General features: G+C 40.3%; 1 protein-coding gene across 1 annotated transcript; it reads right to left on the reverse strand.

The window, feature by feature from the left end:
* Positions 1-965: 965 nt before the first annotated feature.
* LOC106714314 (neurexin-4) lies at positions 966-14,799 on the reverse strand. The gene is made up of 25 exons (XM_045678945.1): positions 14,587-14,799; positions 14,346-14,459; positions 12,215-12,411; positions 10,970-11,111; positions 10,434-10,637; positions 8,823-8,989; positions 8,204-8,380; positions 7,889-8,050; positions 7,315-7,555; positions 6,843-6,987; positions 6,654-6,760; positions 6,445-6,570; positions 6,169-6,372; positions 5,767-5,946; positions 5,518-5,655; positions 5,300-5,436; positions 4,750-4,901; positions 4,487-4,683; positions 4,001-4,141; positions 3,697-3,876; positions 3,478-3,611; positions 3,186-3,393; positions 2,273-2,410; positions 1,586-1,677; positions 966-1,102 (listed from the first exon to the last, which is right to left on the reverse strand). The coding sequence occupies exons 1-25, from the start codon at positions 14,648-14,650 to the stop codon at positions 1,004-1,006; spliced, it is 3,846 nt and encodes a 1,281-aa protein (XP_045534901.1). The 5' UTR covers positions 14,651-14,799; the 3' UTR covers positions 966-1,003.
* Between the last annotated feature and the right edge of the window lie 179 nt (positions 14,800-14,978).

Here is a 14,978-nt window from a genome sequence, read left to right on the forward strand (position 1 = left end):
GCGTAATAAAAAATAGAAAACGGGGTAAAAATTCTTGAGTTATAAATAGTGTAACTAACACGACTTTCTTTTATATATATAGATATAGGTTAATGTTTATTTCTATGTTCAATAATGCCTTTATCAGCTCCAACCGACCTTCCAGGACGTGGTGAATCTCCGTCGAAAATACACCAATCCTAAGTCGAGTAAAAACGAAATGACTTTCCGAACGACTTAATAATTAATAATATTACAATTCTCCAGTGACAATATTTCTGTGATGTTTATTTTTTAATACACAAAAGGACTATATGGAACGAAAAAAATTAAAAATTCATTCATTCACACAAAGTACAAAATAATATAGTAAAATATATAAGCTAATATACAAATAATTACAAACTAATATAAATCTAAATAAAGGCGTTACATTGTGTCATTCATTTTTATATTTAAAAAAAACCTTGATTTCACTAAAAAAGCCAATTTAGAGGTCAAGGTCACTCTATACCTTGTAAAAGTAATTTCATAAGTTTCGAATGCCCAAAACTTGTACAAAACAAATTTTTTTTCTGTTTGAGAAGCATTACATTATTTTTGTACAAGCAGTGGAAACTGACCTTTAATATAAACCTATTTAAGAAAGCCTTCAAAACTGATGTGATTTTCTTTAGTTATATATCTGCATTAATTGTGCTTTGACATACAAAATTATATGACAAAAATACGATTTAAACAAATTTACCTACATAATAAAAAAAAATTGTGATTTTGACATTCCGTGTGATTTATGCCATAGACCACCCGATAAAGATGACACTACGAGTGACATATTTATAATAATTTCTTATGGAATGTGACATATGATTACAAAACATAAAACGTTAAAGAAATATAATTTTTTAACGTATTAATTGTGCAAATTGTGTCGCTATTATGTTAAATTCCCGCTTCCTATGAAACAGCAGTATATATATATATATAAATGTATGTTGTGTGTGTGTGTGTGTGTGTCTGTGAGCTATATGAAGAACTCCCTGCGCTTGGTGACGCGAGCGCCAGTGGCGGCTGCCAGAGCGGCCGCGTCCGGGTCTGCTGCACCATCTGCACCGCGCTCCTCCTGCACAGTTACATACATACATACATACATACATACATACATACATACATACCAATTCTTACTTCTCTCTCTCTCTCTGCGCATCGTTCCCTCACTCCTGAGGGTCGCAACCACTCTTCTTTACCCTCTCGCAAAGGGTGATTCTCTGTGCGTTTCTCGGTGATGTGGATGGCATTTACTTAATTCTTACTTCACACATAAAAATTTCATTTTTCATCATTTTTACATAACTAGCTTTTAATTCTGTGCTGAAGCTTTATATTCCCGCATGTATCAGCTACCTTCCAGTCGAAATACCATCTTACCCGGAACAAATGCATTTATATGGACAGACAAAAATGACAAAAAATAGTTTTTCATTACGATTTCTTGCTGCAACATTTCTCTTAGTAGTTACTACGTTAATATTTGGATACCAATATATAAAACAATAAATACAATTTTAAAACTCATGATGTGGTATTGTAAATGACAGCTCGTTACCTGTGTGAGGTACTCTCCCTTGTGCCGGGAGAGGGCGCGCACCAACACCACGGCCACCACCACCAGCAACAGGAAGATGAACGCCAACACCGCTGTCACACACACATCACACATTAACGTCTCATTTCACATCGTCATCATACAATGTCAATATGTTCACCGGGGACACTAATTAAATTAAACTATGACAGCTCAATAACGCCCTCCTGACAATGTCAATAAACGTCACAAAATAATTAACAGTGGTAGATCCCGCAACAACAATATTTGTTGTTGAATTGGTCGGTTCGACCGGTGTAATACCACGACCACACAGAAGACAGGCGTCAAGTGGAAGTAATACCGCGTACAGTCTGATGAGTGTGGTACCGGAGGCCTCATTTTAGTCCTCTTTCCATTCCCACCATTTTCTTATTAGGAAAGGATGGGAAGGGGAAGTGGATTTGGCGGAAGAGGGGACGCACAGGAAGGAGAAATATCCTTTTTCTGTGCGTCCCCTTCTCCGTTAATTAAAGGTAGGCAACGCATCTGCATTTGCGGATGTCTATGGGCAACGGTCGCCTCGCTATTGCGGCGAATCCAGGTGGCCGTTAAAATAAAAAAAAATTACTGTAGCTGTAATGTTTGACTATAAAACTTAAAATTAAAAAAATATGAGACAATAAAGCAAATTAGGGTGATACTAACTGCCGAGGATGGCCTCATCAGTGCGATGGAAGTCGAGCTCGGCCTGCAGGTCGTTGGGCGGCGGCGGGCGAGTCTCCGGCGTCTCCGCGGGGTGTGTCACAGGCTCCACACCACAGAAGTCCTCGTGTAGGATACCGCCTGCAAATATCACATGCCTATACTTAAACTCATACTAACGTAGATAAATAATTAAATTCGCCTAACATTAAGAAACAAATGTCATAAAGCAACATTGGTAGACGTCAGCAACAACATCTGTTGCAGGAATTGTCCTCGCTCAGTGAAATACCACGACCTCACAGAAGACAGACCTCAAGTTGAAGTAATTCTAAGTACAATCTGATGAGTATAATGATGGAGGACTAATTTTAGTCCGCTTCCCCTTCCCACCCCTTTTCCTATAAGTAAAAGATGGGAAGGGGAGGTGAATTTGATGGAGGAGAAGATGCATAGGATTAAATATTCTCTTTTTGTACGTCTCCTCCTTCGTAGATTGAGGGTAGGCAACGCATTTGCAATTGCGAATGTCTATGGGCAGCGGTCGTTTCGCCATTTCGGCGAATTCATGTGGCCGCTTGCTCGTTTGCCACCTTGTAATATAAAAAAAACAGTCACTTCAATAACTAACTATGATTGAACTTTGGCTATGACAATTTTTCTATCTAATCCCATTCCATCCATCCATCCATTCAGCCTCGTAACGCCCACTGCTGGGCATAGGCCTTCCCCAAAGATCGCCACGATTATCTGTCCTGTGCCACCCGCATCCAGAATACTCCCACAACCTTGACCATATCATCGGTCCATCTTGTGGGAGGCCTGCCCACGCTGCAAATTATTCTAATAATCCCATTATTAGAATCAAATTATATTTTAATTTAGTTAGCAAATATACAAAATTGAGTGTAGGTACCAATGGTGCGCACGTTGGGCGGCGGGTCCTGCTGGAAGAGCAGCTTCAGCGGGTAGATGTCATCGAATTCAACTCGGGAGACGCAGCCCGCGAAGCCTTCGCTCATGGTCTCGTTACGTCCGATGTACATGTACTGGATGTTGTTAAACTGCGCGTCCGCAGACTCCTTTATATTGAATCTGTACTCCTGCGTCTCGTAGTTGTCCACCTGCAAAACACACGACATCAGTCCACTCAACACTGACTACTATTTTGGAATTGTGTAGCAAATATGTTTGTGTGTTACTGGTACCTGTAGGACCATGGTGGCGCCACTATCCTTGCGTGAGAGACGCACATCATGGTACTGACCCATACCGAAATGCTTTCCCTGGAAGATGATCTCCTGCCGCTCAAAACCAAAGTCGAACACCACACGTAGATACCCTACATAACAAATACATAAGTAAATAATAATAACTTTTTAAGACAAAATTGAACGTTTTTTTATTTGAGCACACGTGATACTGACCTGAGTTGGAGACCATGAGGGTGAGGTACTCGCCGGTGATGTTTGAGAAGAAGCCGAGCAGGAAGCCCTTGGGGTTGGTGGTGGTGAAGCCGACGCGGATGTGCTCGCTGATCGTCGACCGCCATGAGCCGAGGAAGTCGTACTTCACCATTGAGTTGGGTCGAAGGTTTACGCCGATTTCTAACCAAAAAATATTTTTTGATATAATTAAATTGAAGCTCAAAGAATTAAAATGCGTTTCCTATTTCGGAAGGTTTACAATTTAACAAGTAAAATATATTTATAGTATTATTATATTTCTGACCGTCAGCGCAGATGGGTCCCTTGAATGCGGTCCAGCGACAGTCGCAGGTGTAGCCATCGTATCTCTCCAGACAGGTGCCGTTGTTGAGACACGGCGAAGACTCGCACTTGCCGTGACATCCCTCCGACACCCCGTACAGACCTTACCACATACAATACATTATAACATTTACGTATAATATACTCTTTAAATATATTTCAATTTAGTAATAAATTAATATTTATCATTTTACAATGCATATTTATACTTAAGTTAAATACATAATAAATAACGAGAATTTTTCAAATGAATATTACAATACTCAACAAGTATTTCATGTTTTCCTCAGGTAAATTAAGAACATAAACATCTCTGACAAAGAACAGTCAGATATTTCTATGCTCTTAATTTTACACGACTGAAACAAGTTTATCAAGGTGTGTTGTGTCAGTGGGTACGGCGGTGGGCGTGGCGAGGGGGCGTGGCCCGGTGACGTATGGGCGGTACCTCTGCGCGCGTACGTGAGGAGGTCAACAGGTCGTCCGTTGAGCAGCAGCGCGCGCACGCAGCCGACGAAGCCATCAGTGCGCTCGAGTGAGGCGCCCAGCGCCAGCGCGGTGGTGAGGTGCAGCGCGCGGACCGGCTCCTTCGCTGTGCGGATCTCGTTCTTCAGCGCACCGTCAACCACCACTCGCGCCTCCTTCCTACACACACATGTTGATTAGACCGACTGGGGGAGGGGTGGCAGCTGTGTTTGTGATGCAGCATACCTGTTGCGCTCGATGGAGACGGAATGCCAGTTGTTGTCTGCGAGGCGGCTGCTGGTCTCCACGGACACTCCCAGGGGTGTGTCGCCCACCTGCAGCTGGAACTGCAGCTGGTCGCCGCCGATCAGCGACAGCTTGATGTAGTCCGTCGGACCCTGATCATACACACACGTACACATACATACATTATTAGCGATTATTAGCGAAAAACAAAAAAAATTTGCTCAAGATATGGACTACTATTGACTCTTCAATATAGTTAGCTACTAGGGAAATATAGTGCAGTGGTTTCCCGTTGCCTTCTGCACCAGACCTAAATTTAATTTTCCAAGTTAGCGGCCAACCTTCAAGACTGAAGAGGCACTGGAAGAAGAAGAATGGACTACTAAATTTTTATTCCTTGAATGTAAAGTCAATGCCAAGCCTCAGACGAAGATGTCGAGGAGAGAGCTAAGTGGATGAAACTGATTACAAAAGCCGGTCGACCCACCACCATGTGGGATACAAGCTAAGCAAAGCTAGAGAGAGAGAGAGAGAGTGAATGTAAAGTAACCTTAGCATGCAGTAATACGGCGTTCTCCTTGGTGGTCTTGAACTCGAAGTATATATCACCGCTGTGGCCGAGGTCGAATGTGGGCAACGAGATCACCGCGTCAGAGATGCGGAACGTCACCGCATTGCTGAACAAATCTGCGCACATACACTGTACGTTACACCAAATGTCCACAGTAAATATACAATAAGTAGTGGCAAGGCAGAGTGTACAAGTACCGTCTCCCTCGCAGAGCAGAGGTCCGAGTGTGTAGCGGCCCTCCTTCTCATCCAGATGGCTGCCGGTGTCGCCGAACCGCAGCTGCTTCACCGGCAGGTACTCCTTTTCTGTGATCTCCCCGCCGTCCATCTGGAACTCTACAAGATTTCTCATCAACATTTGTAACTTAGTAGCCGAATGGCAAGAGTTATTGCAAAATATTACAGCTTTATTTAACAAGTGAAAATGATGGCAATGTATATAGTTACCTTCAGCTTTAAGCGGGCTGTACTCGGCGTCGCAGTTGCACCACTTGGTGGGGTCTATGCAGTTACCGAGCACTCCGCAGCGACACATGCGGCTGCCGGGCGGAGCGCCCGCCCACGAGTCCATGCGCTGCCCCGCGCGGGACACCCACCATGCGAACGGCGCAAACGTCGCCTCCTCGCCTGACATCACAACACACGCCATATTGTATTCACACTGAGTAACACGGTCACATTTCAATCACAATTTGCAAAAAACCGAGTAAAAGTATGACTATTTTTTTGACTTTAACAAATTTATTTATTACATTACCACTGTTTGACATTGCATAAATCCAAGATTATCAGTTATTTGGACCGATCTTTTGACATAATTAGTTGTAAAGGAAATCATAATAGACTGACTGGGTGAGTTGAGCAGTCTCGAGTGCCGGCACATGTAGTCGAGGCGCTGGGAGCAGGTGTGGGAGCGGTTGAGGAGAGCCTCGAGCTGCGCGCGCGACGCCTCGTACACCACATCCTGGCGGAAGCTGCCCGGCTCCTGGTACCCGTCCACAGGGGAGCCCCCCACCGCAGAGTGCGACACCTCCGTCACCACGCGTCCGTCCGCTGTACACATACAGTACAAGTCACTGTGACAGGGTATAACAGAGTAGAGACAGGATTTAGTTGTATACTGACAGTATAGGCCACAGGTGACAGGGAAGGCGGGCAGGGGCCCGGATCCGTCCACATCTACCATCACGTCGGCTGAGCGCGAAGCACCCAGCGCCTGCTTGTACGCCGCACACGATAATGGATGGATAGCTGCACACACAGACATTATATTATATCATTGTTTCCTTACTTTAATCATACACATATTTCAATATATATAAAGCAATACATACAAGTATGACAGACGGCGCCTGCGTATCCCGTACCCTGGCAGTTGCAGGTAAACTCGTCCACAGTCTGCGTACAACTGCCGCCATGCTCACACGGATTCGGGTTACATCTGTATAAATATACAAATAACATATTTTACTTTCCGTATTAAAACTGTATTTAAATTGATAATGAATATCAAATATGTTAACCTATCGATCATCTGACAGGCATCGAAGACGACCTCATTGGGGCAGCAATACTCCTCCTTGGTCCAGTCTGTGGGCAGCCGGTAGTTGCCGTCTACTGCAATCTTGCGCATGCACCCGATGAAGCCTCGAGGCGGGGCTTTGCCACCTGACATACAACACATTACGTCAAAGGCACCATCATCAGCTCACTATATGTCCCTATTGAGGGGTTCGGAATCTACCCCAAGTTAGGAGTGACTAGGACATATTCCACCACACTGGCACAGTACAGGTTGACTTCACACGTATCATTGAATTTCATCTCAGATATTTGCAGCATCGCGATGTTTTCCTTCACCGTAAGAACATCGAATAAATGTACATATGTAAATCGAAAAACACATTGGTATATGTCGGGAGTCGAACCCAGGACCTGCAGATTGCAAGTCAAGTGCATCACATGTACTTATATTTCCCCGCAGTGATATCTCACCAGCGATGTAGTATGTGGGTCCAGTTTGGAAGCGCAGCAGCTTGGTGGTGCGCACGGGGCGGCGGTCCAGCGCCAGCAGCAGGGAGTCCGGGCCGAGGGTCAGCAGCAGCGCGTGCCAGCGCCCGTCGTTCTGCGGCTCCGGGAAGTTGTCCAGACGTACCGGGCCCCCCACTGTCGCCCCGCCCCCGGGACCTCCCCCCGTCGACAGCTCCACCTTCACCCTGCCCTCCTCCAGGTAAACCTGAACAAAGATACCAACAATTAAGTTAAAATAAGTATTTACTATTGAAACTTCATTATTATAGCTTCTGGAAGATCTGCTGCAAATAACACAAAGTAAATAATACCAGTCCTAGCTATAAGAGGTAACGAAATATGTTTCTTTTTTTTATATTACAAGGTGGCAAACGAGCGAGCGGCCACATAAATTCGCCGAAATGGCGAAGCGACCGCTGCCCATAGACATTCGCAATTACAGATGCGTTGCCTACCCTCAATCAATGAAGGAGGAGACGCACAAAAAGAGAATTGAACCTTCCTATGCATCTCCTCCTCCATCAAAAATGTAGGTTACCTTGACATATCCTTCAGTCTTGAACTTGTGGTAGATGATCAGCGCGTGGTGCTCGTATGTGCGGAACTCGAGGGAGACGTTGAGTGTGGAGGCTCCGGCGTAGCCCCGCAGCCTCGCGTATGAACCCTCCTTCAGGAATGTGATGGGCACCACCGGCGGCTCCTGGCACATGCGACAACCAACAGTTATACAGTGTTTATATTTATTTAAAAGAAAAATACTCTAAACTTTATAAAAATAAAATAATAATAAAATCGACATCTTGAATTTTTTTTCTGTCGTAAGAACGCATTTTGACGCAAAACTGTAACTCACAGGACAGGTGTATAAGGTGTTAACTTTCTGGAACTTGAATGGCTCCCCGTTGTCGTAGCCCTGCTTCACCTCCTGGATGACGTTGGTGGCGTTGAGGTACAGGTTCTCTATGCAGCCAGTGAAGTTCTGGTCCACCACCAGACCCTCTTGGAAGTTCGGCACTCCACCGATGTACAACTAGATAATATTGTTTTGTTTATTTCAAAGTCAGTTAATTAAGTATTGCTTTATTTTTAAGATAAAAGTTTACAAAGTTCGATTTAGAAGCCTTAAAATGAAGCTGTTTTTAAGACACATAGAGATGGAGTAAAAAACTTGACAACTTAAAAATACTATAACAATTACCAAATTTACATCATCGTTGTTTCAAATGTGATTCAAACTTTGACTTACAGCAGATATCAATTAAAACTCAAACCATGATTTTCGAGAGTATTTTTAAATTTCATTTTTTGGTCCACTTGGTTAAAATTTAATAGATGTAAAGACCGCAAAAATAGCTTGAAAAATAGCACTACTGTGTAAAGGGCGTTCATACTCTTTTTCATCTTATAAATCGAAAATTGATTTTTACTTTTAGAGAAGGTGCGAGAAAAAGACAGTAGGTAAGAGTTCTTACAGCTCTATTGAGATTGAGTCGCGAGAACTCTCCCTTGACGCGTCCGGTAACGACGACGCGGTCCACGGAGAAGATGAGGTCGCGGCGGTGGCGGGACACCACCACGTCGTGCCACATGTTGTCATCCAGCAAACTGCCCACTGACACGGACGTCGCCGTGCCAGACCCTGACATACCACAACTTATACTTCAAATAAACACCAGTTAACTCTGCATATAACTTCTATGAATTTCTGATGTAAAATACGAAACGATTAGACACCTAAGTCTTTAAGTTAGAGGAGTTTAGAATACAGGACCTGGAAGGCCATTGTGACAAACGAAAAACATTAACATAGGGAAAGTCTATTGTAGTTTTCTAATGATGTTTCTTAAAATTAGACAAACCGCTTGTTTATTACTTCCATTTTTTTTAAAAACAACCCTCAATCGAGGAAAGTTCAACAATCAATATAACGGCCTACATCTGCGTACGTCGTTTGAATTGCTGCCAATAATATCATGCAAACATTAAGTACGTAAATGTTCTTTTTTTGGCAACAACATACCAACTGCTCAAGGGCAGTTTAAATGGGATATAAAATATATGGTTCATAAAACTGTATTACATGATGTTCAACTGCCCTCATTAATTGGGTACTGAGGGCGATCCTTAGTGAATATTTATCATACTAAATCTACATTAAGGCGAACCATTTATCATATCTGAGTGCGGCAGTTAAATAAGTACACTACACAACTCACGCCTGTGACCCAGAGGGGTAGACAGAGATTACGGACCTCCATTTGGTGTGGCCAAATGAACCTTCGCAATCCACTTTTCGTCATTTCGGGAGACGAGACGTGACGTGTGGAGAGCCGCGTCGCCTTCTTTTTCTCAGGGGAATTCCCACATATATGCAGTTTTCATCACGATTTTTCCCTTCATATGCACATATGTAAATCAAGAAACACATTGGTACATGGCGGGATTCGAACCCAGGACCAGCAGATTGCAAGTCAAGTGCTTAACCCCTGAGTCACCGACGCTCTAGCAGTTAAATAAATAGAAATTATATTATTCTAGTTACGTTGTCGTTATTCATTCGGTTCAACTTTATTCATAAAAATGTTGTTAAAACGTTTTAACGAGAATTATAAATAAACAATAAAATCTGTTCAACAGATCTCGACCACTAAGTATCTATCAACAAAAAGCCACAAATAGCAGGTACTGTAATAACACGTCCCGCATTTATATAGAACCGCATCTTCACACAACACTTCACGATTTAGTTTTACGCGTAATAATTAACGATTCAAAACATAATCGTTCAGATTTAATATAAAGAAACGTCTGCTACGTAAAACGTATGAAAACCATCTAGACCTAGGATTTGCAGAATGCTGAACTAGATTTCTATGAATAAAACATTAGTATTTTTATTAATTTATTAATATTTTATCTAATCTAGGTAAATTGGATGCTTGTAGGATATGGTTCATAATAGTTGAACGGCGGGTTTCGAACCTACGACGCTTCAAATACACAAATTTAAATTATAATACAACATATGATCAAATATTAATTTAAAAGGTTTGATAAAGTCGTATCAATATATAATTTCTCACCTAGATCTATATTGAAGACAAGTCTGTTATCTCGCAGCTGCAGCGCCACATAGTCCCCCTGAGTGCCGCGCGAGTACAGCAGAGCGCCAGACGCAGCGCTCGTCTTGAACCTGAACCTGATCACTTCTCGTGATGCAGAGATCGGGTCCCGCAGCAGGTCCATCTTCACCAGTGACGACCCGTTGAAGTATAATGTATCAGCCACTGAGAAGGCATCAAGGTGGCAATAGAACGTTGCTTTTACAAAAATCATTGAAAGATTAATTATGTAGTTAGTACAGTCAGCTGCACACATACACGTATTCGTCAAGAACCTGTCCTCATTGGATGGAAGCATAGATAGAGCTTATAAAAGTTTTTGATGCTTTGTAAATTTATACACATTTATGCAGCTGATTGTACAGAAATGTAAGTAACATTTCATGTCTTTATCATTGTTAATGGAAGTAAACCTTAAAATACAAGACCTGATACATTTGTCAATTCTAGTTAATATTTCAGATTGTCTTTAACTGATAGTGAATTTTATATCATACCATAATCACAACCGTAGATCTCAACACGCATTGATATCTTGTCCCGCCATCGCATCGGGTTTATTCTAATGTACTGAGCTATTATAGGCACTTCGAATTCATTCCGCTTCACCGTGTTGCCGTCGTGATTGCCTTCGAACATCTACACGACAGAGAAACATTTAAAATACTAAATACTTAGTAGTAGATTAAATACTATTTGAAAGTAATCAATTGTTAATATTATCTGTTAAAAATAAAACATTTTGTTAGTAATTTCAAAAGTATTAAAATAGTTAATGTCAAGTTGCATATAAACTACTAAATTCAATGCTAACTGCCGATCAATCGATTGTTATTAAGTACTCGAAGTATTTCTTATTTCTAAACAGATATTCCTACCCAGTAAACACCATTGATAATTATGTTATTTTTTATCAAAATGCCTGCTGCAAACTGCACCAACTATCAAATATAAAACCTATAGCGCTAATATAAAAAAAGAAAAAAACGGAAAGTCAAAAATTGTTTTTCTTTTACACATATTACGTGGTTCAATGCATCCCGAAAGATGGTAGTGATATTGACCCAACGCAAATTCCACCATAACCATCACCATGGTTACCACGACATAAACTTTTTAAAATCAAGTATCATGCAGCCTTTCACCTGAACGTAACCATCCGAAGATGCAACCTCCCGCCAACTCTCGCCATCGTCCGAGTACTGTATCATAAACTCGGAGACATATTCCTCTGTGGCATAGCGCCCTCTGGTGGCGATGCCGCGCAGCTCCTTGCGCGCTAGCAGGTTAATGGTTAGGTGCTGAAAGTATGACGCCTCCTTCGCCGTCCAAGCTGTCGAACCTTCACCGTACGTCGCCAAACATTAGTGCAAAAGCCTAGCATGGTTATTCTAAGGTTATAGAAGAGTGCAACATTTATTTAAATTGTCTCTGTTAAGTTTTTAATTCTTATTTTGTTATAAAAACATATAACTTCATACCAAAAAATATTTTTTGTTAAAATTAATACAGACTAAATAAAAAGGTTAATAGCTATAAAAAGTTAATACTTTCTTAATTTTAGGTATTACGAACATTTTTTAAGATTTAAAAGTTATTCTAAACACACCAGTACCATTCATAGGCATTAATAACTACAAAGCTTTCAAACTACATGCAAACAAAAATAAAAGAGTGCAATGGTCGGCTACATTATTATTCTTGTTAGTAACCACATCCCTGATTTGTTTGAGGCGATTTACCTTGACCTCGCCTCCGGCCGCTTTGTACTGGACGTAATCAAGTCCATTAGAGCCATAGCTAATGTGGTACTCCTGAACAAACTCTTGGGAATGTGCTCGACCCTGGGTCGCTATCCTCGTCACATTCCTCACAACTCCCAGGTCTATGACGAGTTGCTGGTCAAAGTCACTCTCCGAAGCCGTCCACGCATTTAGACCTTATATATTGATATAATATTTTTACTGTATTCCTTATAAAATTTGTGGCAAATCAAATAAAATGCAAACATTTCAAAACATTTATTGTGCTACAAAAATTTAAGCATGCCTATGTATTACAGGAAAGAAAAAAAACACAACATTTCTCAACATAACATAATAACAACCCAAAACCCACAGAAAAATCCTTTAACCATAACAAATGAAAAGGGATAGTGGGACGATCAAAACCAATAGTAGTCTAATCTAGTCATTTTTTTTTTATATTATAAAGTACCAAACTAGCAAGCGGCCATCTGCATTCGCCGAAGAAGCGACTGCTGCCTATAGACCTACGCGATTGCAGATGCATTGCCTACGTTTTATCGACGGAGGAAATATCTAATGGCCTGTAGTTCTAAACTCTTTAACTTTTTTCATCAACATGTCCTCTGTAAAACGAGCATCAGATTGATAAACAGGTTTCGCTTCTCTTACTAAATCTTCAAAGCTTAATAATGTAAAAGGTTGGGGCTCCATGGTTACATAATTCCCAACAGTGTGCAATGAAACAGCCACTGCATGTTTTTCATCGAGTAAAGTCTCCTCAAAAATCCAATCATCCCTTATAACATTGTTTAAATACAACTTTGTATCAGTTACGATTCCATTAACCTTCAGGGGTGTTTGAACAGAAAAGCTGATTAAATCTAACGGAATAGTTATTCCCATTCCAATATTCTTCACATAACTTTCTTTGAGACACCACATGCGGTAGAAACATGCTACCTGCTGCATTTCTGATGGATAACTATGTATTGTGGACCATTCATGACGAGAAAACTGTCTATTCATTATACGGAAGAAGTCTGGTATATTTTTATTCACCGGTGGTTCTATTTTCATTATGTCAACCCCAACATTGGTATGAAGGTTGCCTGCCAACACAGTATAATCTCCTTGATGAGACACATTGAAACTTGGCAACACTTTTGATTCTAGCAAATATGGTTTACCAGTATCATCTCTTCCTAGTTTAATTAATTCATATGGAATATTTGCTGACAAATGGACAAATTTTTTCATTAAAAGCCTTCCGATTAATGAAGATTTGGCATCATCTTGGAAAATAAATCGGGCTATTCTATCCTTCTCTTCGGGTTGTATGTAGCTGGAAGCCGCTAATAATTCCTCTTTGCTGGGTTTCCATTCGCAAACATTAAATGCCCATCTAACATTTTCAAATGCCATGCTTGCATTTATGGGTAACAAGATATTTTGACTTCTTTGTACTGTCAATTTTCTAGCCCAATGAACGACAAATTTATTTGGTTTTTGGACCTGTAGATGAATTAATCCTGTTTAGGTCTTTAGCTGCCCTTCTTTAAATTTAACAATCATATTTGTACAAAATATTTAGAAATTATGAACTACAGCACAGGCATGCTTAAATATTATTTAAAAGCACATTTTCTACAAGTGACAACAAATCAATAAAAAACAGTGTTGTGTTTGTGTAATGCATCTTAAATATTTGAAAAGTGGGAAACTGTTTTTGGATAACTATAAGTCTCACAATATTTCTCAAGTATTTTTGACATATAGTAACTCTGCAAGTGTCACAACATATCACACCAAGAAGAAGATGCCTATCCTCAAAAAATGATCCATGGTATTCAAATGATTCATAGAGAAAATAGATACCAATATCTGATAACCTCATCATAACATCAATGTGATTTGGCATAAGTATTATGTAACAAAACATATATTTCAGACCTCCATGATACTTAATAAATAATATGTAATGTATTGCCACAATTTAATTCTTAGCAAAGCCAAAACAGTATGTGCCAACTTCTAACAGCACTACAACAACAAAATTTATCAAGCTCGATAATCTATTTTCTAAAGAGTATTGTTTACATTTTAAAGATATCAAATGGGGTCTTACCATATAACTTAGCATTATCTGGACCTCTATCTCGCAGACTAGAAGTAGCACTCAGTTTAGCATTGGCTACTAATGGTTCGTTGCATTCATAATCGTAGTAATATTTCAGTGAATCTATAAACAAGACAAATATTAAATTCACTTTAAAGAGTTTCTGTTAGATATCACTTTAAATATATTCTGTTAGATATTACATGAGCTATGTTTTTATGATTTAAAATGGAAAAACAAAGCTAATCACCTGCTTTACAATTTGTTGTGAAGGAAATCAAAACAAAGAAATAATATAAGAAAGCACTCATCATAATATCATGCTTTTTTGGAAACTACTACCAACAGAGGTCTGCAACAGTCACAAAACGAATAAAATTAATACACAAGGGTTAAATTGTTTGATCATTACGCTTAGCGTTGCTTTTCACCGGACAACACCCAAAACGCCCAAACTGAATAATATTTCAGTTGAGAAATGACAAGTCAAACTAATAAGATCCAATAAGATTCGTAATGTTTTTTAAATAACCAATGGGATTCCTTCATAGAATAATAAAGCACAGAGAGAAAAAGAAACAAATATTCCATGGAATTGTCGACAAACAGAATTTAAAATTGAAAATTGGTTTTTTATTTTTT

The sequence above is a fragment of the Papilio machaon genome, chromosome 8 (assembly GCF_912999745.1).
Source record: "Papilio machaon chromosome 8, ilPapMach1.1, whole genome shotgun sequence".
Lineage (NCBI taxonomy): Eukaryota > Metazoa > Arthropoda > Insecta > Lepidoptera > Papilionidae > Papilio > Papilio machaon.